The sequence below is a fragment of the Lissotriton vulgaris genome, chromosome 2_1 (assembly GCF_964263255.1).
Source record: "Lissotriton vulgaris chromosome 2_1, aLisVul1.2, whole genome shotgun sequence".
NCBI classification, from domain to species: Eukaryota; Metazoa; Chordata; class Amphibia; order Caudata; family Salamandridae; genus Lissotriton; species Lissotriton vulgaris.
This window is the reverse complement of record NC_141687.1, coordinates 1,723,805,603-1,723,828,274: the sequence shown is the minus strand read 5'-3', so window position 1 is coordinate 1,723,828,274 and position 22,672 is coordinate 1,723,805,603. Positions and strand designations below refer to the sequence as shown.

Sequence of the window (22,672 nt, the reverse complement as noted above, 5' to 3'; positions counted from 1 at the left end):
GCAGCCTTAAATTAGAAGATTGAACTACTTGATGTATTTGTCTGAGTGACCCAGCAATCTGGTTGGCTCCTAATCTATTGGACCATTTGTCCGCCATTTTCTCACAGTCTCATATCTTGCCACAGTTTAGACAGGCATAACTCTCGCTAATTAGCGATTTAGTTCGCCCGGAATAAAGACATTTTAAAGTATCTGAATGGTCAACTCTCTCGATTTTCATTTTATTAACCAAGAAATCCTTAATCTGAATGTATTTAAAATACATACCGTCGCCAATTTTATATAGTAATTTTAATGTTTTGAAACTTAGGAAACCATCCGGCCCATATAAGTCCCCTAGAGTGGTTATGCCATGTCCTATCCACTGAGCCCCAGAGCCATCAGAAAAAATACCTGGTATTCCTGGGTTTCCCCAGATTTGCAATTAAGCATTAAAGAAAGGGATCTTATCTGAGATCGTAATTTGATTCCAAATTTTTTTAATATGTCTCACGGTCCTAAATTTGACTCGCTTGAAATAATTAGGGTCATGCACACGGAACAAGAATTGGTTGCTATCTGATCCCAACATAAATTGATGGTAAAATAGGGAGTTTTCATTTATCAAGAGACTGCTTATGCACCGAAAGAAGGTTGCAAAGAAATATATTTTAAAATCCGGGAAGTTTAGACCTCCTTTTTCAATAGATCGTTTCAAGATCGCAATTGATCTGCAGGCTTTTTTATAGCCCCAAATGTAGCTACTACAAATGTCCTCCAATTTTTTAAAATATAGATTATTAAGTTGCAGTGGGATGGATCTGAATAGATACAAAAGCTTTGGTACGATCTTCATTTTTTTATTAAATGTATTCGTTCTACCAAACTAAGTGGTATCTTGTGCCAGTTTTTTTAAAGATGCAGTTATCTCCTTAAACAATGGGTCATAATTCAAGGCTATGATTTTCTCTACCTCGGCTGCAAGCCTAATGCTTAAATAAATAGCGTTCGGACAGAGTCCTAGTATCGGTTGAGCAGGTTTGTAATTAGCAATTACTTGAGTTTTACTCACATTTAATTTATATCCTGATATCTCTCCAAATTTACTTGCTTCGTCCAATATCTCAGGGATAGCCAAAATTAAGTCAGTGGTTAATATAGCTATATCATCTGCGAAAGCGGTTATTTTTAAACTCTTTCCTCCATGTTGCACTGGTATAATATTATCTTGAGCCGTCAGCGCATTTAAAAATGGCTCCAAAGATAGGGCAAAGAGCAGAGGAGATAGAGGGCAACCCTGCCTAGTTGGGAAGTTAGCCGAATTGGCCCCTGCATAGCTTACTATTGCCGTTGGATTATCGTATAGAGAGCGGACCCATCCAAGATATTGACCCTGTATACCAAATGCCCTCAGTACCGCCCACAGATACTCCCACCCCACTCGGTCAAATGCTTTTTCCACATCCAACATAACCATTCCGAGTGGGGTGAGAGTAGTTGAAGCTACATCGAATGCGGTCACGGCCGTATTTATGTGGGTAGTGGTGTCTCTCCCCACCACAAACCCATGTTGCTGACTTTTCACCAGATCCGGCATGATGGGAGCTAGGCGATTAGCCAGGATTTTAGCGAACACTTCCGCGTTTGTATTAATTAATGAAATGGGCCTATATGACCCACGATCTTCTGGCGGTTTATCTTTTTTTTTTAAAAACACTATTTTTGCGGATTTCCAAGATAAAGGAGCACTTCCTGTTTGCCCCATAGAGTCTATTACCAGTTGGAAAAGCGGAAGAAGTTCCTTATCACAAATCTTGTAAAGCTCTATAGGTAAGCAGTCCTCTCCTGCAGCCTTGCCCGAGGGTAGTACTTGTATAGCTACTTCTATTTCAGTGGTTGTAACTTTAGAGTGAAGATGTTTGATTGCTTCATTATCTGGTCGCAAGGGCAAATATTTCTCTAAATAATGCATAATTTTCTCTTTGGGGGGGTACATTTTCTGGAGTATATAAATGACAATAATGTTTAGCAAACTGATCTAAGATTTGATCCGGTTTTTTGTATTTAATAGAGTCTGAATCTTTTAATAATTTGATAGTTGTTTTAGTTTTCTTATCTGCTACCTTGTAGCCCAGTACTTTGCCAATTCTGTCACCCCCTTCATATTGTGCCAGATTGTATTTGTGGATTTTAGAACTGTATTTTTCCCTGAGAGTCTTTTTTAGTGCCGACCGTAGTGACACCAATCACATCCTTAATTCTTCAATGTTTGATTTGCCCTGTATGAGGGCCTCTACCAAATGATGTTCACTTAATAATATACTAGATGTAGTCAGCTTAGATACTCTCCGGTTTTCAGCATTCTTCCTTAGAATATATTGTTGAGCGAAGCCTCTTATGCTGCATTTACATGCATCCCATACAAAATTAGCTGTTGTAGAATTATTATCAATTGCTATAAATTCTTTTATATGTGCCTTAATACCTGAAATAAATACAGAATCCATAAATAAATATCTAGGGAATGTAAACTGTCTGGGGGTTTGCTCTTTATCAAGGATTTTAAATTCTAACAATATAGGATTATGGTCACATGTAACCCTAGGGCAGAGTTCTATATTACAGTTCTCCAGAATATTGTCTGATGCCCATACCATATCAATTCGGGAGCAAGCTTTATGAGGTACTGAATAGTACATGAACCCTGCTATGATAGGGTGTTTAGTACGGCAAGCATCTTTCAAGTTATGTATCCTACTGAGTTCACCTATGGCTGCCCTAACTTTGCGCATCCTAGTTGTAGTGCCTTTACTTGTGGAGTCGATCTTGTAATTCATAACACAATTAAAATCCCCCATTATCAGCAATTCGCCCTCCCATTCGAGTAGCTCTATATTTAGTTGTTCATACAACTTAGGTTCATCAGTGTTAGAGCCGTAGACCAGACAGAATACAAAGCATTTTTGATCAAATTGCACCAGTGCAATTGCCCACCTCCCCCAGACATCGGCAGCAGTTTTAAGGATATTCATCCTTATGTGCTTCTGTTTCAAAATAGCTACCCCCCTGATTGATGCCCCTAACTTTGAACAGACAACAAGATCATATCCCATTTGAGACAAAAGTTTGCGGTCTTGAAACCCAATATGAGTTTCCGAAATACATGCTATATGAGGTTTATACATATTAATTTCTTCTTGTACCAGACTCCTTTTATATTTACTATTGAGACCAGCGACATTCCATACCAAACATCTAAGAAACAACATATCTTGTAACTATACTTTTCGATCTCCTCTGCATTACATTTTGTTTAGAAAAGGAAAACATAAAAACTTTAACTCTGTAGCTGTTAATCTCTTTCTTGCAATAACATTTTTCCCCTTTTAACCCACCCCAAACCCAGACCCACCCCACCCAGAAGTGCCCGAACGGAGGGCTCCCCTCTATACCTTGCTGCTGATGGAGTGGCAGCATCACGAAGTAGCGTGGAGAGACTACAATTGACTACCTCTGAATGAAGACTTCAAACATTTCCTTATAGAAGAGAGAAAAGAGCCGAAATACACTCTTAAAGAAACACGTGCCAAAATCTAACTAAATTGTACCCCTTATCCCTGCTCTCCCCTTCCGTAAAGATTGTGGCTGCTAGATATGTGTTTGACAAGTGATCTAAAGTTTCCATCCAGCCCATGAGTAAAACAACAACAAAAAAAGGGGTAAGAAGAACAAAGATCTAACACCAAAGATAATTCAAGAGGGCAGTAACATATCCTATATATTTACTAGTCAAATATTAAATAAGCCGTATCAAATTCTCTTGCTGATTTTAGGTGCTTAGTTTAATCAGTAATTGCTCAGCCTCCTTCTCTTCAGTGAGGAAGTGCACCTAACCATTTTTAATAACTTTGAGCCTGGCCGGCTCATGTAAGTATACCGTGCATCCAGTTGCTTTAAATGGGTCAATCATCTTACGTAGTTGCCATCGCCTGTCCATCGTTTCTTTACTTAAATCCGATCGGACAAAAAAAGTAAGATTATCCACTGTAACTGGATTGTTAGGTTTTGCTTTTAAGGATACCTCTTGGCGTAACAAAAAATTCCCAAAATCAATCAATAGCGGTCTTGGATATTTGCGGAACTTATTTATTTGGAATAGTGGCAGCCGGTGGACTCGTTATAATTGGGAATCCCAGCACCAATCTGACAAATCGACGAAGGCTTTCTGAAAAAGTTTCACAACAAAGGTCCGGGGGTCAGCCCCTTCTGCCCCTTCGGGTACCCCAAATAATCCAAGGTTGTGTCTTCTCGCCCTATTCTCCAGATCCTCAACCTTTGCCTCTAGCTTGGCAATTCTTCCATTGTGTGATTGCGCTAAAGATTACTATCTCGCAGCCCCTTCTTCCACCCCCACGACTCTTTGTTTCAGTTCCTCTAGATCTTGTGTGACACCACCTAACTTGCTGGATACTTCTAACATAAAAGTCTGGAGTTTGGTATTATCCTCTAGTAGTTGTAAAAAGCGTAACTGTCCCTCTTGTCGCTGAGCCATAAGTGTCCGCCTAATCAGATCCATAGAAGAAGTGTTCAAATTACCAGTCCCCATATTTTCTTCATTATATAAACATTTGCTCGTTCCCCCGGGTTGCTCAGTAAGTGCGTTGAGTTCTGTATCTGAGTTCAGAAATGGCGAAGGGATACCCCCGACAGTGCTCTTAGCAGTACCAATACTAATGGTGTTTGATTATCCAGGTATTTCAGATGCCCCATTAGTCGTTCCTACATCTAAAGTCCTTTGTACTGCAGACAATTGAGTGGTTGATTTACAAGTCTGCACCTGGGTGGCATCTCCACGATGGGTAGTATCCAAGGCATTAGTACTATTGATAGGCCTTGTGCTTGTACTAGTATTTGTAATTGTTATTTCAGTAATTAGTTCACTAGCTACAGTATCAGGAATATCCAAGAGGATTGCGTTTACCCCCGGCACAGGAGAACTTAAATCGTCAGAACATATGGGAATATTCACATCAGTCCTCAAATTTGAATCATCTTCAGGGCTTGCCCCCGAAAGTGTCAGAGCCATATTCTTGACTCCTCCCTTCGCCTACATCCACTTTCTTAAGGGGCTCTCATCCCTGTTCAGTTTTCTCCCTCCTACACAATTTGCAGATAAATCTCTAGCCAAAAGGCTGCTAATAATTTTCTTCAATTTAGTCTTGGCTTTCATTTTCCCTTTTTTTAGCCCTGGTGCTTTAGAGACTTTTATCCTGTTATCACCGGTTCCTTTCTCCTCTTCGTCAGAAATTTCTGCATACTCCAAATTTGTTCCCTCTTCAACCGTCTCTAGTTCTACCACAGTTGCACCTTCATTTTCAGGCGTCTCGATAATTTCACCTCCTATTATAATGTTATCCATAGTATTTAAATCTACTATTGGATGTTCGATTGGGATGTCTTCGCGCGTGCCCGGAGAGTTCTCACTCTGTTCGGCTGAACTCGAGGAACAGTCCCTTAACATATCTCCTGCCGCTTCAGAGTGTTTATTTTTCCCGTCTTCGGGCACATTATTAGCTGCACTTTCTGCACATTCAGCTTCCCCATCATCAGCCTCCGCCGGTTGTTGCGATATATTTTTCAGATTTCCTTCCAGTTGCAGGCTCACCCCAGTTGTTTTGTCCCCCTCAGTATTTTCCACCGCTGAACTAGAGGAGCCTGAAGAACCCGGTAAGAGACATTCACTTTCTTTGCTGGAATTAGCCTCTGTTACTGCTATATCTTGCCCGCTCTTTTGCACGTTGGTCTGATCTGGTAGGGAAATCTCGACGTTAACAGGCCCTGCGTCTCCTTGCCCCCTTGATACATTGTTACTTTCCTGCAAGTTATTCCCTTTTGGTTCTGTAACAAATACCAGAGGTCTGATTAGTTGTTTAAGAGAAAGTTTCACAATTGGTAAAGCCCCTGTTGATGCTCCCGTTGTTTTCTGCCCGGAGCTTTCATCAGGCACATCCCCTGCTGTTACCTTTAGGGTCGCTGTTGTATTTCCCACCGGAGAGTCAGTTTTTGCAGCTTTTCCGGCCCGGGTAGTACGGGCATTCTTAGGGGCCATTTCCTCGTTCGTGAATCCGGCTCCCACCTCTTCGTCCTGCTCCCGCTCCTCGCTACCTGGGAGTAGCGCTAGAACCTCCCACCTAGCCCAGTGTCCCACAGCCAGCCGGTTCAGGGCGAGCCTCCAAGCAGGTAGCGTCTGCCACCTCCAGCGGAAATCCAACAGTCGCATCCATTGTCAGCGTCTTGGGCTGTATGCGCGATCCACCGGTAAGATGGTAGATGATTTGAAGTACCCGTGGTAGATAACACACGCCACACGGACAATCCCCCGCACCGCACCACCAGGCTACCCGATATCTCGGGTCGAGAGCAGGGTTGTGTCCGGGATGTCGGGTCAGCTCATTGCTCTACTCGTCAACCCTCCTGTAATCCGCGGCTCACCTCAGCAGTCTCTCAGTACGCGATTTCCGCTTTCGAAATCCCGAAAAGGCTCCTCCTCCACATTGTAAAATCAGAGTCGTCGAGAGCCTCTCAACACCGCTGCCTTCGCTGGCGGCAACGATCCGCCATAGGCCAAGACTATTCAATGCTTAGGACTGATGATAATTCTCCAGGAAAAAAACTGTAGTTTGTACTGGATTAGATTAAGGCATAGCAGTATTACCTTTGTTGGCCTCAATAGCAACCATATCATCTTCCACACAATGTAGTGAATTTGGAGATGGCAGGATTCTTCTCCAAGTCTTAAGAGAAGAGGACGAACCAGCTCTTGTTAAAGAGGCTCTAAGGGATGTTTATCCCTCCTACGAACGTCAAATGTCACGTTGAGGAGCTTCTCACTGTTTACCAGGAGAGAGCGTTTAAGGTGAACTTGGGATGCTGCCCACTCACCTCTTGAAGTGAGAAGAGAATTGTCACAGGATGTAGAGATGGGGAAAAACTGCTTCTCTCGTCTCAGAGGCAGGTAACGATGCAGCTGTAGAAATATCTTTGTAAATCTTACTTCTTTTGACCCTGAGCCACAGCTCTTCTCTGTCACTTAGCCCCCAGTAAGACATGTTTTCTCTAAATGTAGCACATCCTTGAATGAGTGTCAGGGAAGCAACACACATCAGGACTGCGTTCCAAGACATTTGGCACACAGGCAGGACACTTGCAGACCTGACAGCCACAAAAACATGAGGCTAAACAGCCCTCCGGAAGCATCAGCACAAATTGCTTAAAAAAGAATGTCAAACAAAAAAGCAAAAGCAAACAGAAAAAACAAAATCCCCCAAATTGGTGTTTCTAGCTGAAATTTGTCACACTTCCAGTCAGGGTGTGTACGCAATTTCTGGCCGGGGTGGGGGTCTGGCATTGGGTTGCCTTGTATATTTGTTGGGCATGATGCAATAGTGTGGCCTCTGGAAATCTTCAAGCGGCTATGTTACGTTTTAAGAACTACAAAACACACAAGATGATGGACAGAATGTTGCACAATGGCAAAACAATCACTCCCAGTCACAGATCTGGGTTTAATCCATCGTTATTTTGCTCACCAAGCCACCCCAGTTCAGACATGGCCACATGCAAATCAGTCTTGACCCTGTGCCTCATGGGAACAGTTGAGCCCGAACTGCCAAGCTATGTCTTCCCTGGACCCGAATCAAGCATCCTAGGACCAGTTTCTGGCTATCAGCCGTCTTCAGCCAGGATAGCTTGACTCCAGTGGCTTAGTGAGCACAGGACCCACGTCTGGGCATACCCTTCCCACATAGGGCGAACAGCAAAACACACAAGATGATGGACGGAATGTTGCACAATGGCAAAACAATCAACCCCAGTCACAGATCTGGGTTTAACCATCGTTATTTTGCTCACCAAGCCACCACAAGTTCAGACATGGCCATATGCAAATCAGTCTTGACCCTGTGCCTCATGGGAACAGTCCAGCCCGAACTGCCAAGCCATGTCTTCCCTGGACCGGAATCAAGCATCCTAGGATAATTTTTTGACTATCAGCAGTCTTCAGCCATGATAGCCATTGTGCAACATTCCGTCCATCATCTTGTACGTTTTAAGAACTATGCACACTTAAGTATAGGGGGCACACTTCCTGTTTTTCTTTTATACTGCAGCAGTGTTCTTGAAATGTGTTTCAAAATCTCACACACATACTGAGATACTCTAACTTTTATAAATACTAGACAGAAAACAATAGAAAAGAACCAGCAGAGGACTGCCACTAATCAATCAGGATCTGAGCAACGCTCTACAAACAGCAAAGGTCACCGTAAACTCTTCTGAAATATGTAATAAGGGAAAGCAATGTACAACATAGCATAGCAGACAGAAAGGAAAAAAAGTGATGAGATGGCACCTGCTTTGCAATCGGTTTAAAAATATACTGTGTTAAATATACTACAAAGAAGTTAGTGTAATACTACTTCAGTACACGCTCAAAGAAAATACCACAGAATAAAATATAGCTTGTTACAAGGATGCACAAAGGAGAACCCATAAATCTGACTCCTCAGCTTGGTTGTACAGTGTCATCATGGTAATAGTGTACAAATCAGTGTCACAAGTAAGCAGGACAAAACATAAACAAGCACCCTTACATAACCCACATTGAGATAGTGAGATAAGGTCACTTGATACACACCTGCAATAGGCACATAGCCTACTCCCTGTTGATAGACCGTGGGCATCAGAACCACTGGTTGGGGCTGCATCATCATGGCTGCTGGCAGGGTCTGTGGTGGGGGAAAGACGGGGGAAAATCAGCGTCCGAAGCCTCATTCAAACCTTCAGCTTGTCCTTCATCAAATAATCTCACTTTCTATGCGACAGAAGCACTCAAATGCAGCCTTTAGAAGTCATAAGTAAAAATGTATGTACCTGTAATGGAATAGGTTACCCTGTAAGCATCGGTTTGTTGCATGTAGAGCTGTAGATTCACAAGCTTTGCATACTACCGTCATCTAGTGTTGAGTACGAATGTGTGCAAGTTGTTTTTGTTAGAAGTCTTTTGAGTCATAAGTGTGATTCCTCCTCTTGGTGATAATGGGCATGGTCATTGACTCCATTGATGCATTGTAAAGAGATGTCCATGTATATAATAAGTAAAGTGCAAAGGCCACAGGTGTCTGGGGAGGACGGTGGATGCATGTGAATCTACAGCACCTCAAACTGAAACATCAAACAGATATTTGCAGAATAAGTGATATATTCATTTCAAGGAATGTGTGGCTATAGATACAAATTATTTGCATAGACTGTAAAGCAGTCTTCATAAGAAGCTGTGGCTAATCTGTGGGTGTTCCAGTAGTTTTGAAAATATGTATGTATCACTGCCTGTCCTACATTTGCTTGTTGCCATGCTAACACATCCACACAATGTTTAGTGAAAGTGTGTGGTGTAGACCATGAAGCCGCTATGCATATGCCAGCTTTTTTTTTTTTTTTTATACATGTAGAGTGTGCTCTAGGAGGGTCTTTTGGCTTTAACGTAACATCTTTGAATGCACTCAACTATCCATCTGGCAATACCGTATTTGAAAATAGGATTTCCTTATTGAAGTGGTGAGAAAGCAACAAATATTTGTTGATTTTTTCTTAAACTTTTAGTTGTATCAATGTAGAACATAAGGGCTCTTTTGACATCTAATGTGTGCAGAGTTCTCCCTACAACTGAGACTGGTTGAGGGAAGAAAACCGGCAACTCAATGGATTGATTAAGATGAAAGTGAGAGATCATTTTTGAAAATTAGGGTTGGTGCGGAGAATCAACCTGTCTCTCAAAAGCTGGAAGGCTCATCTAAGGTTAATGCCTGTGGGTCGAACCTGTGCGGAATTACTCTTAATGCCTCCATGAAGGCTTTAATGACAAGTATTTTGAATAAAGACGTGTTTTTGTAGATAGAAAGCAAGATATAACCTTATGGTGATAATTGCTAGCCCAGAAACTACAGAAAGGTCTAGTAATGTTTTGAACCAGGGCGAGAGACCTATATGGGGGGACACTAGTATTAGTATGACAGATGTTTGCCTGAGCTTTTGAACCAGGAATGGAATGAGAGGGAGAGGAAGAAAAGAGTAGGCAAATATCCCTGACCAACTCCGCCATAGTGTGTTGCCCTTGGATTGTGGGTTTAGGAACCTGAATGAAAAGTCTGGGAAATTGTTTTTTTGTGCGTTGAGAACAAATCTATTCCAGGGACTACCCCCCTCAGGTACCCCCCCCCCCCCCGCCCCCATCTGTGGAATTATGGAAGCAGGGCTTGGGAGTGGAGTTCCAACTCATGGACTTGTTGCTGCATCCTGCTGAGGAGATCTGCAAACTTGTTGTCTGCTCCCGGAAGGTATTCCACTAACAGATTAATTTTGAAATGTAGAGCCCACATCCAAATGGTCTGGGATTGAAGGGGCAATTGTTGAGAATGTGTCCCTTCCTATTTTTGTAGGCAATACATGGTTGTCATATTGTCTGTCTGAACTAGAACAACCTTGCCAATCAGTTGAGATAGAAACACTTTCAATACTAGGTGAACAGCTTGAAGTTCTAGGTAGTTGATGTGGAGACACCAGTGTTTGGTGTCCCAGTGAACCTGTACTGTGAGGTCCTGAAAGTGTGCAACCCAACCTATGAATGATTGTCCGTTGTTAGAATGAGCTTGGGAACAGGGTGGAGAAAAACACGCCCTACCAATAAGTTGCTGGTGTTCCACCACTGCACAGAGTGAGGAATATGGCGGTCTAACAACACACTATCTTCTAACTGACCCAGTGACAGAGACCATTGTCGTGCTAGGCATTCTTCCAGTGGGTGCATGTGTAGTCGTGCATGAGAGACTATGGCAATGCAGGAGGCCATTATGACTATGACGCATGACTGATCTTACTGGGAGTGGTTGATTTACCTGCAATTGAGCTATGAATGCAAGGAAATTCTGGATTCTTGCAGTATTGGGATTGGCTTATCCCACATGTATGTATAGAATAATCCCTAGATCTGTTTGGACTTGCAGAGGTTAAAGGTGAACTTTGTGACATTGATGGTTGACTATGATACGCCAATCTTTCATATATGGAAAAACATGGACTTTGTCTCCGTAGATGGGCTGCTACTTTCTCCTTAGGCATTTGGTGAATACCCAAGGTGCAGTGGGGACCCCGAAAGGGCAGACTTTGAACTGGTAATGTTTGCCACCCACCATAAACCTGGGATATTTGCTATGTGCTGGGTTTATTGGCATGTGACAATAGGCATCCTTTAATGCAGCCATAAAGTCGCCTTGTTGGAGAAGTGAGATTATGCCCTGTAAGGTCGTCATGTGAAAATGCTCTAACAGGATGTTGTGGTTTAGGGGCCTGAGGTCCAAGATTTTCTGTAAAGTTCTGTCCTTTCTGGGTATTTGAAAATATAGAGCATATACTCCTGGACCCTGATGATACAAAGATATGGGTTGTATAGCTCCTCTGAGAAAAAAATCTTGAACTTCCTGTCTGAGCAATGTTTGATGTTCCAATGAGAGCCTGTGAGTGTGATGTGGAATGCTGGGAGGTGTGGCAATGAGCTACAGACAATAACTATGTTGGGTAATGTCCAAAACCCACTGGGCTGATTTAACGGTTTGCCATGCGTGTAGGAAATCCAGTAATCAAACCCAGACAGGTGTTTCGTGGTCTGGTGCAGGAGAGAGAAATCTTAGTTAGATGGTGGGTGTTGCTCTGTGTGGAGGTATGTATGTCATTACCACGTGCGGTTTTACTATTTTACTACATGTGTCTTTACTCAGTAGATTAATCACGAATACCATTAGCACGCTTTAACATTTGCATACATTTAAAAAACACTTAGCACGCAAACAACTAGCACGCACACCGTCACCATGCATTTCATTACTATGGCTATGTAATAATATAACTTTTGTGATCAGACATGCTAACCAGTACAGGCGTTTAACTGAGAGAGTACCACTATCACGTACTGGACTTCTAATTTTCAAAAAAGCAGAGTTCCAAGCATATCAGCAACAATACTACTGTAAGTAAAATTAATTATTAACAGTAAATGTCTGGAAATATCTTTTTGTGAACACTCTTTCCATCTGAAGAAGGGGCTCCTTGTTTGGTGTTAATGGCAGGTTCATGACTTATTTTTATCAAAAGATCGGAAGTACTAATCTCTCACCGAGTTGCTTGCTGCTCCTTTTTTATTTTTATGTTATCGGTTTTACTTTTCTCAATATGACCCTAATGCTTTATAAGTGAAGGGGGCAATATGCCATTAAAGAGTAGAAGGGAGATAAAGAGCTTAATTGCCTGGAACAGTGCTCTTGAACTTTCCGTGTCACACATTAATCTCACCCTGGCCACCCTAATATCCTTCAATACCACGCAGCCCTAAAATCTCCTTTGCAACCCAAATACCCTTATGTGCCCCCAAGCCCTAAAAACTCCCTTTCCAAGTAATTGCCCTTACCCACCACTAAAATACACCCTTACCAACCTATACCCCCAACCCATGCCTAGACCCTAAAAATACCTTTGCCACACTACAACTTTACCCACCCCTAAACCTGTGTTGGTCTCGCTCTCTCTCGATAGATCTATCTATATCAATAGATACACACACAAACATTTATCTTAAACCGTTTGTTTGTCTGTATCTATAGATAGACACACATTATATACCAAATAGTTTTTCAATACTGAGTGATGTTATGCGTGGACAATGTCCCAAAAATGCATACGTCATAAACGCATACATTATATAATACTAATTAAATTAATATTCAGGTATTTGAAAATAATACCAGTGTCAACAGCTTTTTGAATGTCGAAAAAACAGTCTCCCAGAAAAGCCTTGCAATATGAATATTTACAATGCACCACCATTAGCACTGACGCACAAGTTACTACTTGTGTAACGATATATCTGTAAGAGACATTAGTTTGTGATAGATTCCTTACCTTAGAATATCCCCAGGCATCAGACTGGATCCGGAAATTTTTGCTTAGCAGTACCCCTGCGCGTCAGTAGGTGGCGTCCTGCGGCTCCGCGTCCGTCGCCGGCAATGTATGCGCAGAGATGACATCACGGAGACTACTAAGGCACCACCCATGTGCGCTGGCGTCCGTTCTGTATACGACTTTCCGCACCAGGAACGCAGTTCCATGCAAGATACTGACAACTGGTGCATTAAAACTATGGCCCTGAAAGGGATGACCTTAACCCTAGTAATCAGTTCGCAGAACAGGGAGGATGGGAGGGGCGGTAAGGAATCTATCACTAACTAATTTCTCTTACAGATATATCGTTACACAAGTAGTAACTTGTGCATCTGAAAGAGACACGTTAGTGATAGACTCCTTACCTTAGAATAGATACCCCAGCAATACCAACCCCGGTGGTGGGTCTGCGAACAAGATTACACCAGAAAGTCATGGAGAACAGAACGGCCAAAGAAGCTGTCTCTCCGAACTTGACTGTCAAGGCAGTAATGCTTGGTAAACGTGTGCAGCGAGGCCCACGTAGCTGCCTGACAAATGTCCTGCAAGGGAACGCCGCTTCCCAAAGCAGTAGTGGCTGCCGTCGCCCTGGTGGAATGGGCTGTCGCCCCACAGGAGGCTCCTTAGCCAACGAGTAACAGGCTTTGATGCAGAGAACGACCCATCGAGAGATGGCCCGTTTGTGCACAGCCCGACCTTTTTTGGCACCCACGTAGCCAACAAAGAGCTGGACATCCACCTGGAACTGTTGTGTGCGCCTCAGTGTAGACACCACTACAGGAGGATTGCTGCCCGTATGTGTAACTGTCGTGAGGAAATTGTGATTGTCGAAAATACTGAATCTTGAGGCTAACTCGAACACCTTTGCAATTGACATCGCTGCCTTATCAATCACCAGACCACAGTGTGAACTCCGACATTGAAAGTGTGGAGCATTACAGAGTTCCCTTGAAACCGAATATACTGTGCTGAATTCATTTTCACATTGGCTTTCTTTAAAGGGTCTTTGAAGATGCAATATCTATTGTTCTGAAGATGGTCTGAGGGATTCACACCACGGAAGACCGAAACATCGACTGTACCATCAACTTCCCTAATATTGAATGCATTTTAACTGATTGTTTTATGTATCTGGAGATACGTCACTTCTTTGATTTGGGAATGGATGTTTTTATTCATGAACTATAGGTTAAGATGTAATATACCTTTTTCATGTTTTTGCATTGAATTTATTTCCGTTTTAATTTTACCCTTCTCAATGTGATTTCTATATGAAAATACGTTTATTGAATATAAGACATTCCTGTGTTAGTTCTGCATAAATAATTCATTCAATCGTTGGTTCTAGATTTGTTTAAACTGAACTACCCCCCCCAAAAAAAATTGGAATACAACCAATTAGAAATCATTTTCTAAATAAAATCCCTTGTTGGTACATTTGACCTGACAATATCAGATAGAACGAGTGCGCACGTTTTGGGTCCAGACGGTGGAATCTCTCTTCCTCTTTCGAGGGATGCGGAAAGAAAGTGAGCAAAGTGATGGTCTGCCCGATGTGAAAGGGCGTAACAACCTTTGGCAAGAAAGAAGGACGGGTCCTTAAAACCACCTTGTCCAGATGAACAGAAAGGAAAGGATGTTTAGATGAAATAGCTTGGAGCTCACTCACTCTTCTGGCAGAGGTGATAGCTACCAGGAAAGCCATCTTTAGAGTAGGAAGACGCAAAGGACAGTTACGAAGGGACTCAAAGGGAGCACACATCAGATATGTCAAGACAAGGTTTAAGTCCCATTGAGGCACTATGAACGGCACAGGAGGAAATGTGTGCGTAATGCCTTTCAGGAAACAGCTAACAACCGGGGACTTAAAAAGAGAAGGCTGATCAGGAAGCCGCAGAAAGGCGGAGATGGCAGAAAGATAACCCTGAATAGTGCCCAGAGCAGAGCCCCGATGGGCCAAGGAACAGAAGAACCTTGGAAAGAGGGGCAGAAAAGGGATCCACAGACATGTGTGCACCATGCCACAAACTTGTTCCACCTGCAGCCATATACCGTTTTTCTGGAGGGACGCCTGGCTGCCAGAATGACGTCACAGACTTCGGAAGGAAGATTGAAAGCTGTCAACTGTCACCGCTCAATCTCCACCCATGGAGGTGGAGGCTGGACAGGTTTGGGTGAAGGACCGTCCCCTGCTGCTGCGACAGAAGATCCTCCCGAAGAGGCAGTCGGATCGGGGATCGATCGCCATACTGAGTAGCTCGGGATTCCAGTACCTTCGTGCCCAATCCTGGGCCACAAGAATGACCTGGACCCGGTCGCGCCTGATCTTCTTCAGGACTCTGGGCAGAAGTGGTATAGGCGTAAAGGCGTACAACAGACCCCAGCTCCACTCGAGACAGTGAGCGTCACCAAGCGAGTGCCGCCTTGGAACTGATGATATTGCGCGTTCTCTTCAGTGGCGAATAGATCTAACCAAGGCTCTCCCCACTGCAGAAAGAGACCTTGTGCCATGACCGAGTTCAGACGCCATTCGTGATCCATCATGCACCGGCGGCTGAGTTGGTCCGCCCTGGCGTTCAGAGAACCTGCCAGGTGTTGAACCACCAAGGTAATGCCTTGATGTTCCAGCCATGTCCAAAGAAGCAGAGTCTCCTGACATAGGGTCCACGACCCACCCCACCCTGTTTGTTGCAGTACTACATGCCGGTGGTATTGTCCGTGAACATCTGCACTACACTCCCCCGGACAGAGGGAAGCAATGCCTACAGTGCAAGTCGGATCGCCCAAAGCTCCAAAAGGTTGATATGGAGCCAGGACTCCACCAGAAACCAGAGGCCTCTGATCTCCGCCTCTCCCAAGTAGCCTCCCCATCCCAGGAGGGACGCATCCATCACCACTGTGTGTTCCGGTTGGGGAAGGGATAGGGATCTGCCATTGACCCAATCGCGATTCGTGAGCCACCACTGCAAGTGCCGTGCAGTGCCCTCTGAGATCTGCACGTGATCGTACAGGTTGCCCTGATGCTGCGTCCACTGGAACTTCAGGTCCCACTGCAGAGCCCGCATATGCCATCTGGTATGTTGTACCTGCAGGAGGCCATCAGGCCCAGGAGCCGGAGGCTCATCCTGACAAACCCGGGATAGAGGCTGAAAGATCAGAATCATAGCCTGAATATCCCGGACTTGCAGCTCGGGAGGATTGACCCGAAACTGCGTCGAATCCAGAACCGCTCCGATGAAGGAGAGCTTCTGAGAGGGACTCATGTGTGACTTCGGCACACTGATGGAAAACCCCAGCAAGTGCAGGAGGTCGGCCGTAAGCTGAAGGTGGGCGACGACTGCCTGGGGCAAGCCTGCCTTTAACAACCAGTCGTCGAGGTAAGGGAAGACTTACACCCCTGACCTGTGCAGATGAGCTGCGACCACCGCCATCACTTTCGTTAACACCTGAGGGGCCTTGGTACGACCGAAGGGGAGCACAGCAAACTGAATATGCTCCTGGCCTACCATGGACCCCATGTAACGCCGGTGGGTCGGCAGGACCGGAATGCGAAAATATGCGTTCTGCAAGTCCAACGCTACCATCCAGTGTCCAGGGTCGAGGGCAGCCAAGACCTGAGCCAGAGTCAACATCTTGAACTTCTCCTTCCGGAGGAAGCAATTGACGTCCTTGAGGTCCAAGATGGGGCGCAAGCCCCCTGTGTCCTTCTTGGGGACCAGAAAGTAGTGGGAATAACAACCACGTCCTACTTCTGGCCCAGGGACGCGTTTGTTGGCCCCCTTGGCCAAGAGGGCCGCAACTTCTTTTTGGAGAAGCAAAGTGATCCCTCGACATGTGGTGGAACTAAGGAGGCATGGCCGGGGGGTAGATATAAGGCGAGGGAGTAGCCCCTCCGGACGAGCTGCAACACCCACTTGTCAGAAGTGACAGAACGCCAATGCGGAAGGTGATGGCGGATCCTGCCACCCACTGGCGTGGGATGTGGCCTGAAGCTCAGACTAGGAAGGCTTTAAGGTAGACGTCGCAGGCGGAGTTGGACTGAACCTCACGCCGCCCCCCGGAACCACCACGGCAGCCGCCGCGCCCACGGGTCTGCTGAGTCTGGTTCTGCGCAGGCTTCAGACTGAACGAATGGCCAAGGGTGCCTCTGCCATGGCCACGAAAGAAATGAAACGTGGACATGGCCGGCAGCGTGGTGGAAAGTCCCAAGTACTTGGCCGTAGCTGGAGAGTCCTTAAAACGCTCCAGTGCCGTGTCGGCCTTATCACCAAACAGGCGAGTGGCGTCAAAAGGCATGTCAATGAGCGAGCTCTGAACGTCCAGGAAGAACCCAGTGGACCGCAGCACAGTCGTGGAAATCGCCCTACAGAGGGAGTCCGCATGTGTCCAAGCCACAACAAATGGCAAATCTAGCCGCGTCCTTACCCTCTGCCACAGCCTAAGACAATACAGTCTGGACCTCCTCTGGGCACTGAGGCAACACCTCAGCCATGAAATCCTACACCGCATGGGAATAGCGGCCCAGAAGGCATGGGGTGTTCACTGACCAAGTGCCCAACAAGACTTTGGTGAGAGCATCATTAAAGGGCAGCAGCGGCTCAGAAGAAGTGGATGCCGGCTGGAGCACCTCAGTGAGGAGGTTTCTCTTCAGGGTCACTGTGGGGTGATCGAGGTTAAGGACCTCAGCAGCCCGATAGAGCACCACTGTATACAAGGCACCTTCCTCCATAGTGGGCGGGGGGGGGAGAGGCAAGCCCCAGATCAGAGGAGACGTTGAGGTCCCCAGCCTCCTCAAAACCATCCACCCAATCCTGCTCAGAATCACACTGATGAACAAGCGGGTCCTCAAACCCTTCCCAGTCATTCTCCTCCGCCAGCCCCGCAGGCACAGGCCTTGGCTGCGGGGCAGGAACCGGTGAAGGAATAAATGGTGCTGGAAACTGCTCAGGCCGGGCCTGAGCCGGCGCGGGTTCCCAATTTGGATCCCAGGCGGGGACAAATCCCTGCGGGAACCCGGCCAGAGGCGGAACCAGTGGTATCCACTGCGGCGCCGCCGGTGGAGCAGAGGGCAGTGCCGGGGCCGGCAACATGGGACCTCTTGGTGCCGAGGCCTGAGCCAGGGGCGCAGGATCCTGCGGCGCAAGGGCCGGAGCCCCTGGCGGCGCCTGGGCTGGTTCCGCCGAAGGAGTCGACGGACCAGCAGGATCCGGACACAGGACCGCGGGCCCAAAGGCGCACCGGCGGGAGTCCGAGGCCTAAAAAGGTGGTCCATGACAGCAAGGAACTCTTGCATTTGTGCAGGAGCCGCCAACGGACCCGGGTAAGGCGGGTAGGCCGCGGGACTCCCAGGCTCCAAAGGTGCTGCAGGGGTGGAGCCCCTATCCCCGTTGTCTGCATCCGGGGACTGACGGGGACTGGAGAGCGAAAACGCTTAGACTTCTTTTTGTGCCGTTTCTTACCCGAATCCGAAGGGGAAGACGACTCCGCGAGCGGTCGCGGGAACGACCCCTGGACCTGGAATGGCGCGGTGATGAGTTCCAAACTTCGAACTACTTCCGGCACCGTTCCCTCAGGGCCTTCGGGGCCATAGACCTACAGTCCAGACAGGACCAGGAGTCATGGTCGCACTCTAGGCAGTATAGACAGATGTCATGAGGGTCCCCCACTGACATATTGCGACAACAGGTCCTGCAAGACATAAAACCAGGCATCCCTACTCGCACCAGAGAAAACCAACACGAGACAAAGTCTCAAAAAGATAGTAAAAAAATGACTAGGGAACGTGCTCTAACCAGATCTGCGCTTACTGGTGTTGAAATGAACAAGCTGACGCCAGTGTGCATGGGTGGCGCCTAAGTAGTCCCCATGATGTCATCTCGGCGCATACGACACCAGCGATGGACGCAGAGCCGCAGGACGCCACCTACTGACCCGCAGGGGTACTGCTAAGCTAAACTTTCCGGATCCAGTGTGACGCCTGGCGATATTCTAAGGTAAGAAATCTATGACTAACGTGTCTCTTTCAGATGGCATCATGACCACAGTGCAGATCTCAGTGTATAGATGTCATCTCGAGGCACAGCTGTGTTAAATAATTTCCATGTTTTCCACTGTTGCCGTTTGACATCTTTTAAGGAAATAAAACAAAAAGGCGCAGTGGGGAAAAAACAACAAAAGGAAAGTACTTTTTATTAATTTTCCTTGGCAGTCGCTGGTGACATGCGTTGTAACAGTAATTATAGGATTTGCATGGTAAAAACGTACGTTATAGTGACACTTGCTCCAAAAGTAATTACGAAGTAAAGAATGTGTGGTAATTGTAGCTCGTAGTAGGAACTTTGTGGAAAAGGCTGTTTGCCATTAGGAGACGCACCATTACCCTTACCCTTGGCATTATTGCCACTGAACCAGCCACGGAAACAACCTTTGTAGGAGGTATTTTGTCTTTGATTGCATTGGTAGAAAGTGGAAGATTCAAAAGAGGCTGCTTTCAAACTAGAAATATGGAGACACTGGTATTAATACCTCTGGCAGTTGTGTCAGCAAAGTCTAAGGAAAAGCGTATTGAGGTGTTAGAAATAAGCTCGCCTTCAGAGACAAGTTATTGTTGAAATTTTTTGTGATCAATGGGGAATATTAGAGCAGATCCTCCAGTTCATTCCAGAGAACACGATCGCAATGGGCAAGTAGGCCTAATTAATTGGCAAACTTATCCCCGTCATATTGATACATTTGGAATATTTTTCAGGCAGCGTGTCATCTCAGCTAGATTTGGGAATTAGCAAATGTGCGTGCTGTGGTAATGACAAGCTGTAGAAAGCTGGGTAATTGTTTCAGTACCCCCCTCACTTTTTGCCAGCTATTGATGCACCTTTGACTGAAGTGTTCGTGGTTCCTGCTAAACTGTTCCCAGTACCAGTGCTCTTTCCCCAAAAACTGATACACAGCTAGAACATCTCCAGCCCCACTGTAAGTCTCTAGTAAATGGTTTCTCTGGTACCAAGGACATTGGGACGAAAGAGGGTCCACTACGACAGCAGCACAAATCATGCCAGCCTTGGGACCCCTCACCAAGCTCAAGCATACCAAACATCTAATCTTAATAAACCTGCACTGATGCCTGTGTCGGATTTATTAATAAATGCACCCAGAGGTACTCCCTGAAAACCTACCGACAACTAGTTACTCTCAGACAACCGGTCACCACAACACACATTTTTCACGCCTCCTGGGGTGAGAAACATCGCTCAAAGAGTCCGGGACCAAGTCTGTTCTGGGCAGAGGTGTATACACCTTGTTCAAGCAGAAACTGCCTTGCAGGGCGGGACGCTTCAAAGGCCATGCCACCTTTAAAATGCGACCCAGGAGTCTCTAGTTAGTGAAAGATGCCAAAGCCCCTGTCCAGACCCCACATTGTGGTGGGAGAAAAGGCGGAAAAAATTGTTTGTTTCGGAGATGAACCCTCAGCTAGCTAGCACCACTCTTAAGGTGGGCCAGCTGATTTGGACCCCACTGTTTTGAATCCTACATCTTGTGTTGGAGAGAATTAACTTATTAGGGTCAGGCATATGCCCAGTCATATAGAGGAGGTCATATAGAGCGTGTAGTCATCCCAATGGTAGGTAGCCCATTGGCTACTACCTGGTACTCCCCTTAACGCCGCTAAATTGATTATTTTGGTGGAACCACTTGACCCAGAACTTCAGATTCGATGAATCTAAAGACGAAAAGGACAAAGAAGAGTTGCTGATCTCTAGAATGAAGTGTCTGCCATTGAGTTTTGGCACGAACCCCTGCCTGCTGCTTCAAGGGTTGACAATCAAGGTGAACTGTTTTGACGTGCTGCTGCGTTGCCTATAAGAACTCCAAAGGACTACCAGCCTTCACAAACTGCCCAAGAACTCCCTCAGAGTAGAGAAGCTACTCCCCTGTAGAATGCAAGCACTGAAACCGGAGAGTTCAGTCCACCGACTTACAGCTCCCTGGCCTGCTGGCGCAGCAATCAAGCATGAAAAGGTACTTGTGCTCTGGAAAGTCAGATATGTCTCTCTGCCAAGTGTGAAAACACCAGGACCGACCGAAACTGTGCAGTACCAATCCCTGGGGTATCAGACACCCAGCAACCAAGACTGGCATCGAAGAGTACCAGTGGGACTCAAACTGTACCAGAGTCTATGAGGGACATCAAGACACCAGAGACCCTCTTTGAGAGATACCAAGCAATCCTCAATTTGCCCCTGCTCGCTCTTGGCCCCTGACTGCAAGGAGCACCTTTAGTACCGGGACGGCAAACCTACCTTCTCTGAACCCAGCCGGCCCGGTCAGGGTAACGACGAACCGGCTGTCCTCTCCTTCACCCAAAGCCCTTGCTACCCTAGCTCCCATTTGGACGATCTCAGACTTTAGTGCAAATCCCCTTGTGCAGCCTGTTTTTAGAGGGCTCCACTTTCCTGTAGTGTGTCAGCAACCAACTCCACCAACTTCCTGCAGAATTCGGGACGCACCTACCAAACTGTTGGTAGAACATTGAACATTCACTTCCCACAACTCCAAACCCGGAAGGTGAACCCCTGTGTTGTGTGCTTTACCTACCTGCTTTTTCCTCCCATAGGAGTGCGTGGTGTGTAACTAAACACGACTTTGAACTATTTGCTAATCTTTGAAAATTCATAAGATATACAGAACTTACTTGTGAATGCAGTTCTTAGTTCAAAAATCTATATAAAAAGATTTGCAATTTTTCTGAATTGGCCACAGATTTTTTCTTGCGTGTATCTCGTTTCCCTCTGATAAGCCTAACTGCTCATTCACAGTACCACAAATAGACCGTTAGCATTATCTACTTTAGCCTCCATTAATCCAATTGGGAGCACTATGGACACTCTGCACAGTGTACTTCTTGTCAGTGTACTATATAGAAAGCGATCTTCCTACACAAGCGATTTCGGTGGTAACTGGCCTTTGCTGTATATGGGATCGGATGGTGAGACCTTATACTTGATAACTTGAGCCCTAACAAGGTCTTTAAAAATATCCTCAATGTGTCTGAGCATGCCCTTTAGCATAGGGAGCTACTATGCAGCCCTACGAGTGGTAAAAAGTTAGTTTCAAATAGAAAAACCTCTTCTATAGGCTCCTTATTGAGCTTTACGTAGTGAAATGCCACCGCTTTTTCTACGAGCTCCTGATATGATGTTGAATCGTCAGGAGGAGAGGAATACAGATATGGGTCGGCGACCCATGGAGGTTCAATGCCATAATTATCCAAGGGGTCATGTGGTGGTGTTCCAAAAGCGTTTGTCCCCAATTCCTACCCAACTGGGTCATAATGTGGAGACCCTTCAGGTGAAATTCTTAATGGGTCTTCTTGATAATGCAGGGGAGAAGGCGAGAATGGTGGTGATAGAGGAGGAGGAGGAGGAGGAGGAGGAGGAGGTGGGAAGAGTGGTGGTGGAGGCAAAGGGCTGGTGGCCTTATCCCATTTCTTATGGTCTTTTATTGGTACCAGTGAGTCTAGAGCTTCCTGAAAAGACAGCTATGTTTTTGGAGTGGGGGCCAAGGCTGTCCCAAGGATCCGACGAGTGTGCATTTTCTTTTGATTGGCATTTAGTTGTTCCTGGAGACTATGGAGAATGTGCCCATTTGC

General features: G+C 45.8%; 1 protein-coding gene across 3 annotated transcripts in view; it reads right to left on the bottom strand.

Moving 5' to 3' along the window:
- TOLLIP (toll interacting protein) overlaps nt 1-22,672 on the bottom strand; it is a 343,606-nt gene that overhangs the window by 67,888 nt on the left and 253,046 nt on the right. For all 3 annotated transcript variants that reach the window (XR_015308513.1, XM_086957730.1, XM_086957731.1), the window contains exon 5: nt 8,675-8,765. Coding sequence is in view for 2 of the 3 variants with exons in the window: in XM_086957730.1 (XP_086813856.1) it covers nt 8,675-8,765 (91 nt within the window). In the remaining variant the exon portion in view is untranslated. The remainder of the gene's footprint in view (nt 1-8,674; nt 8,766-22,672) is intronic.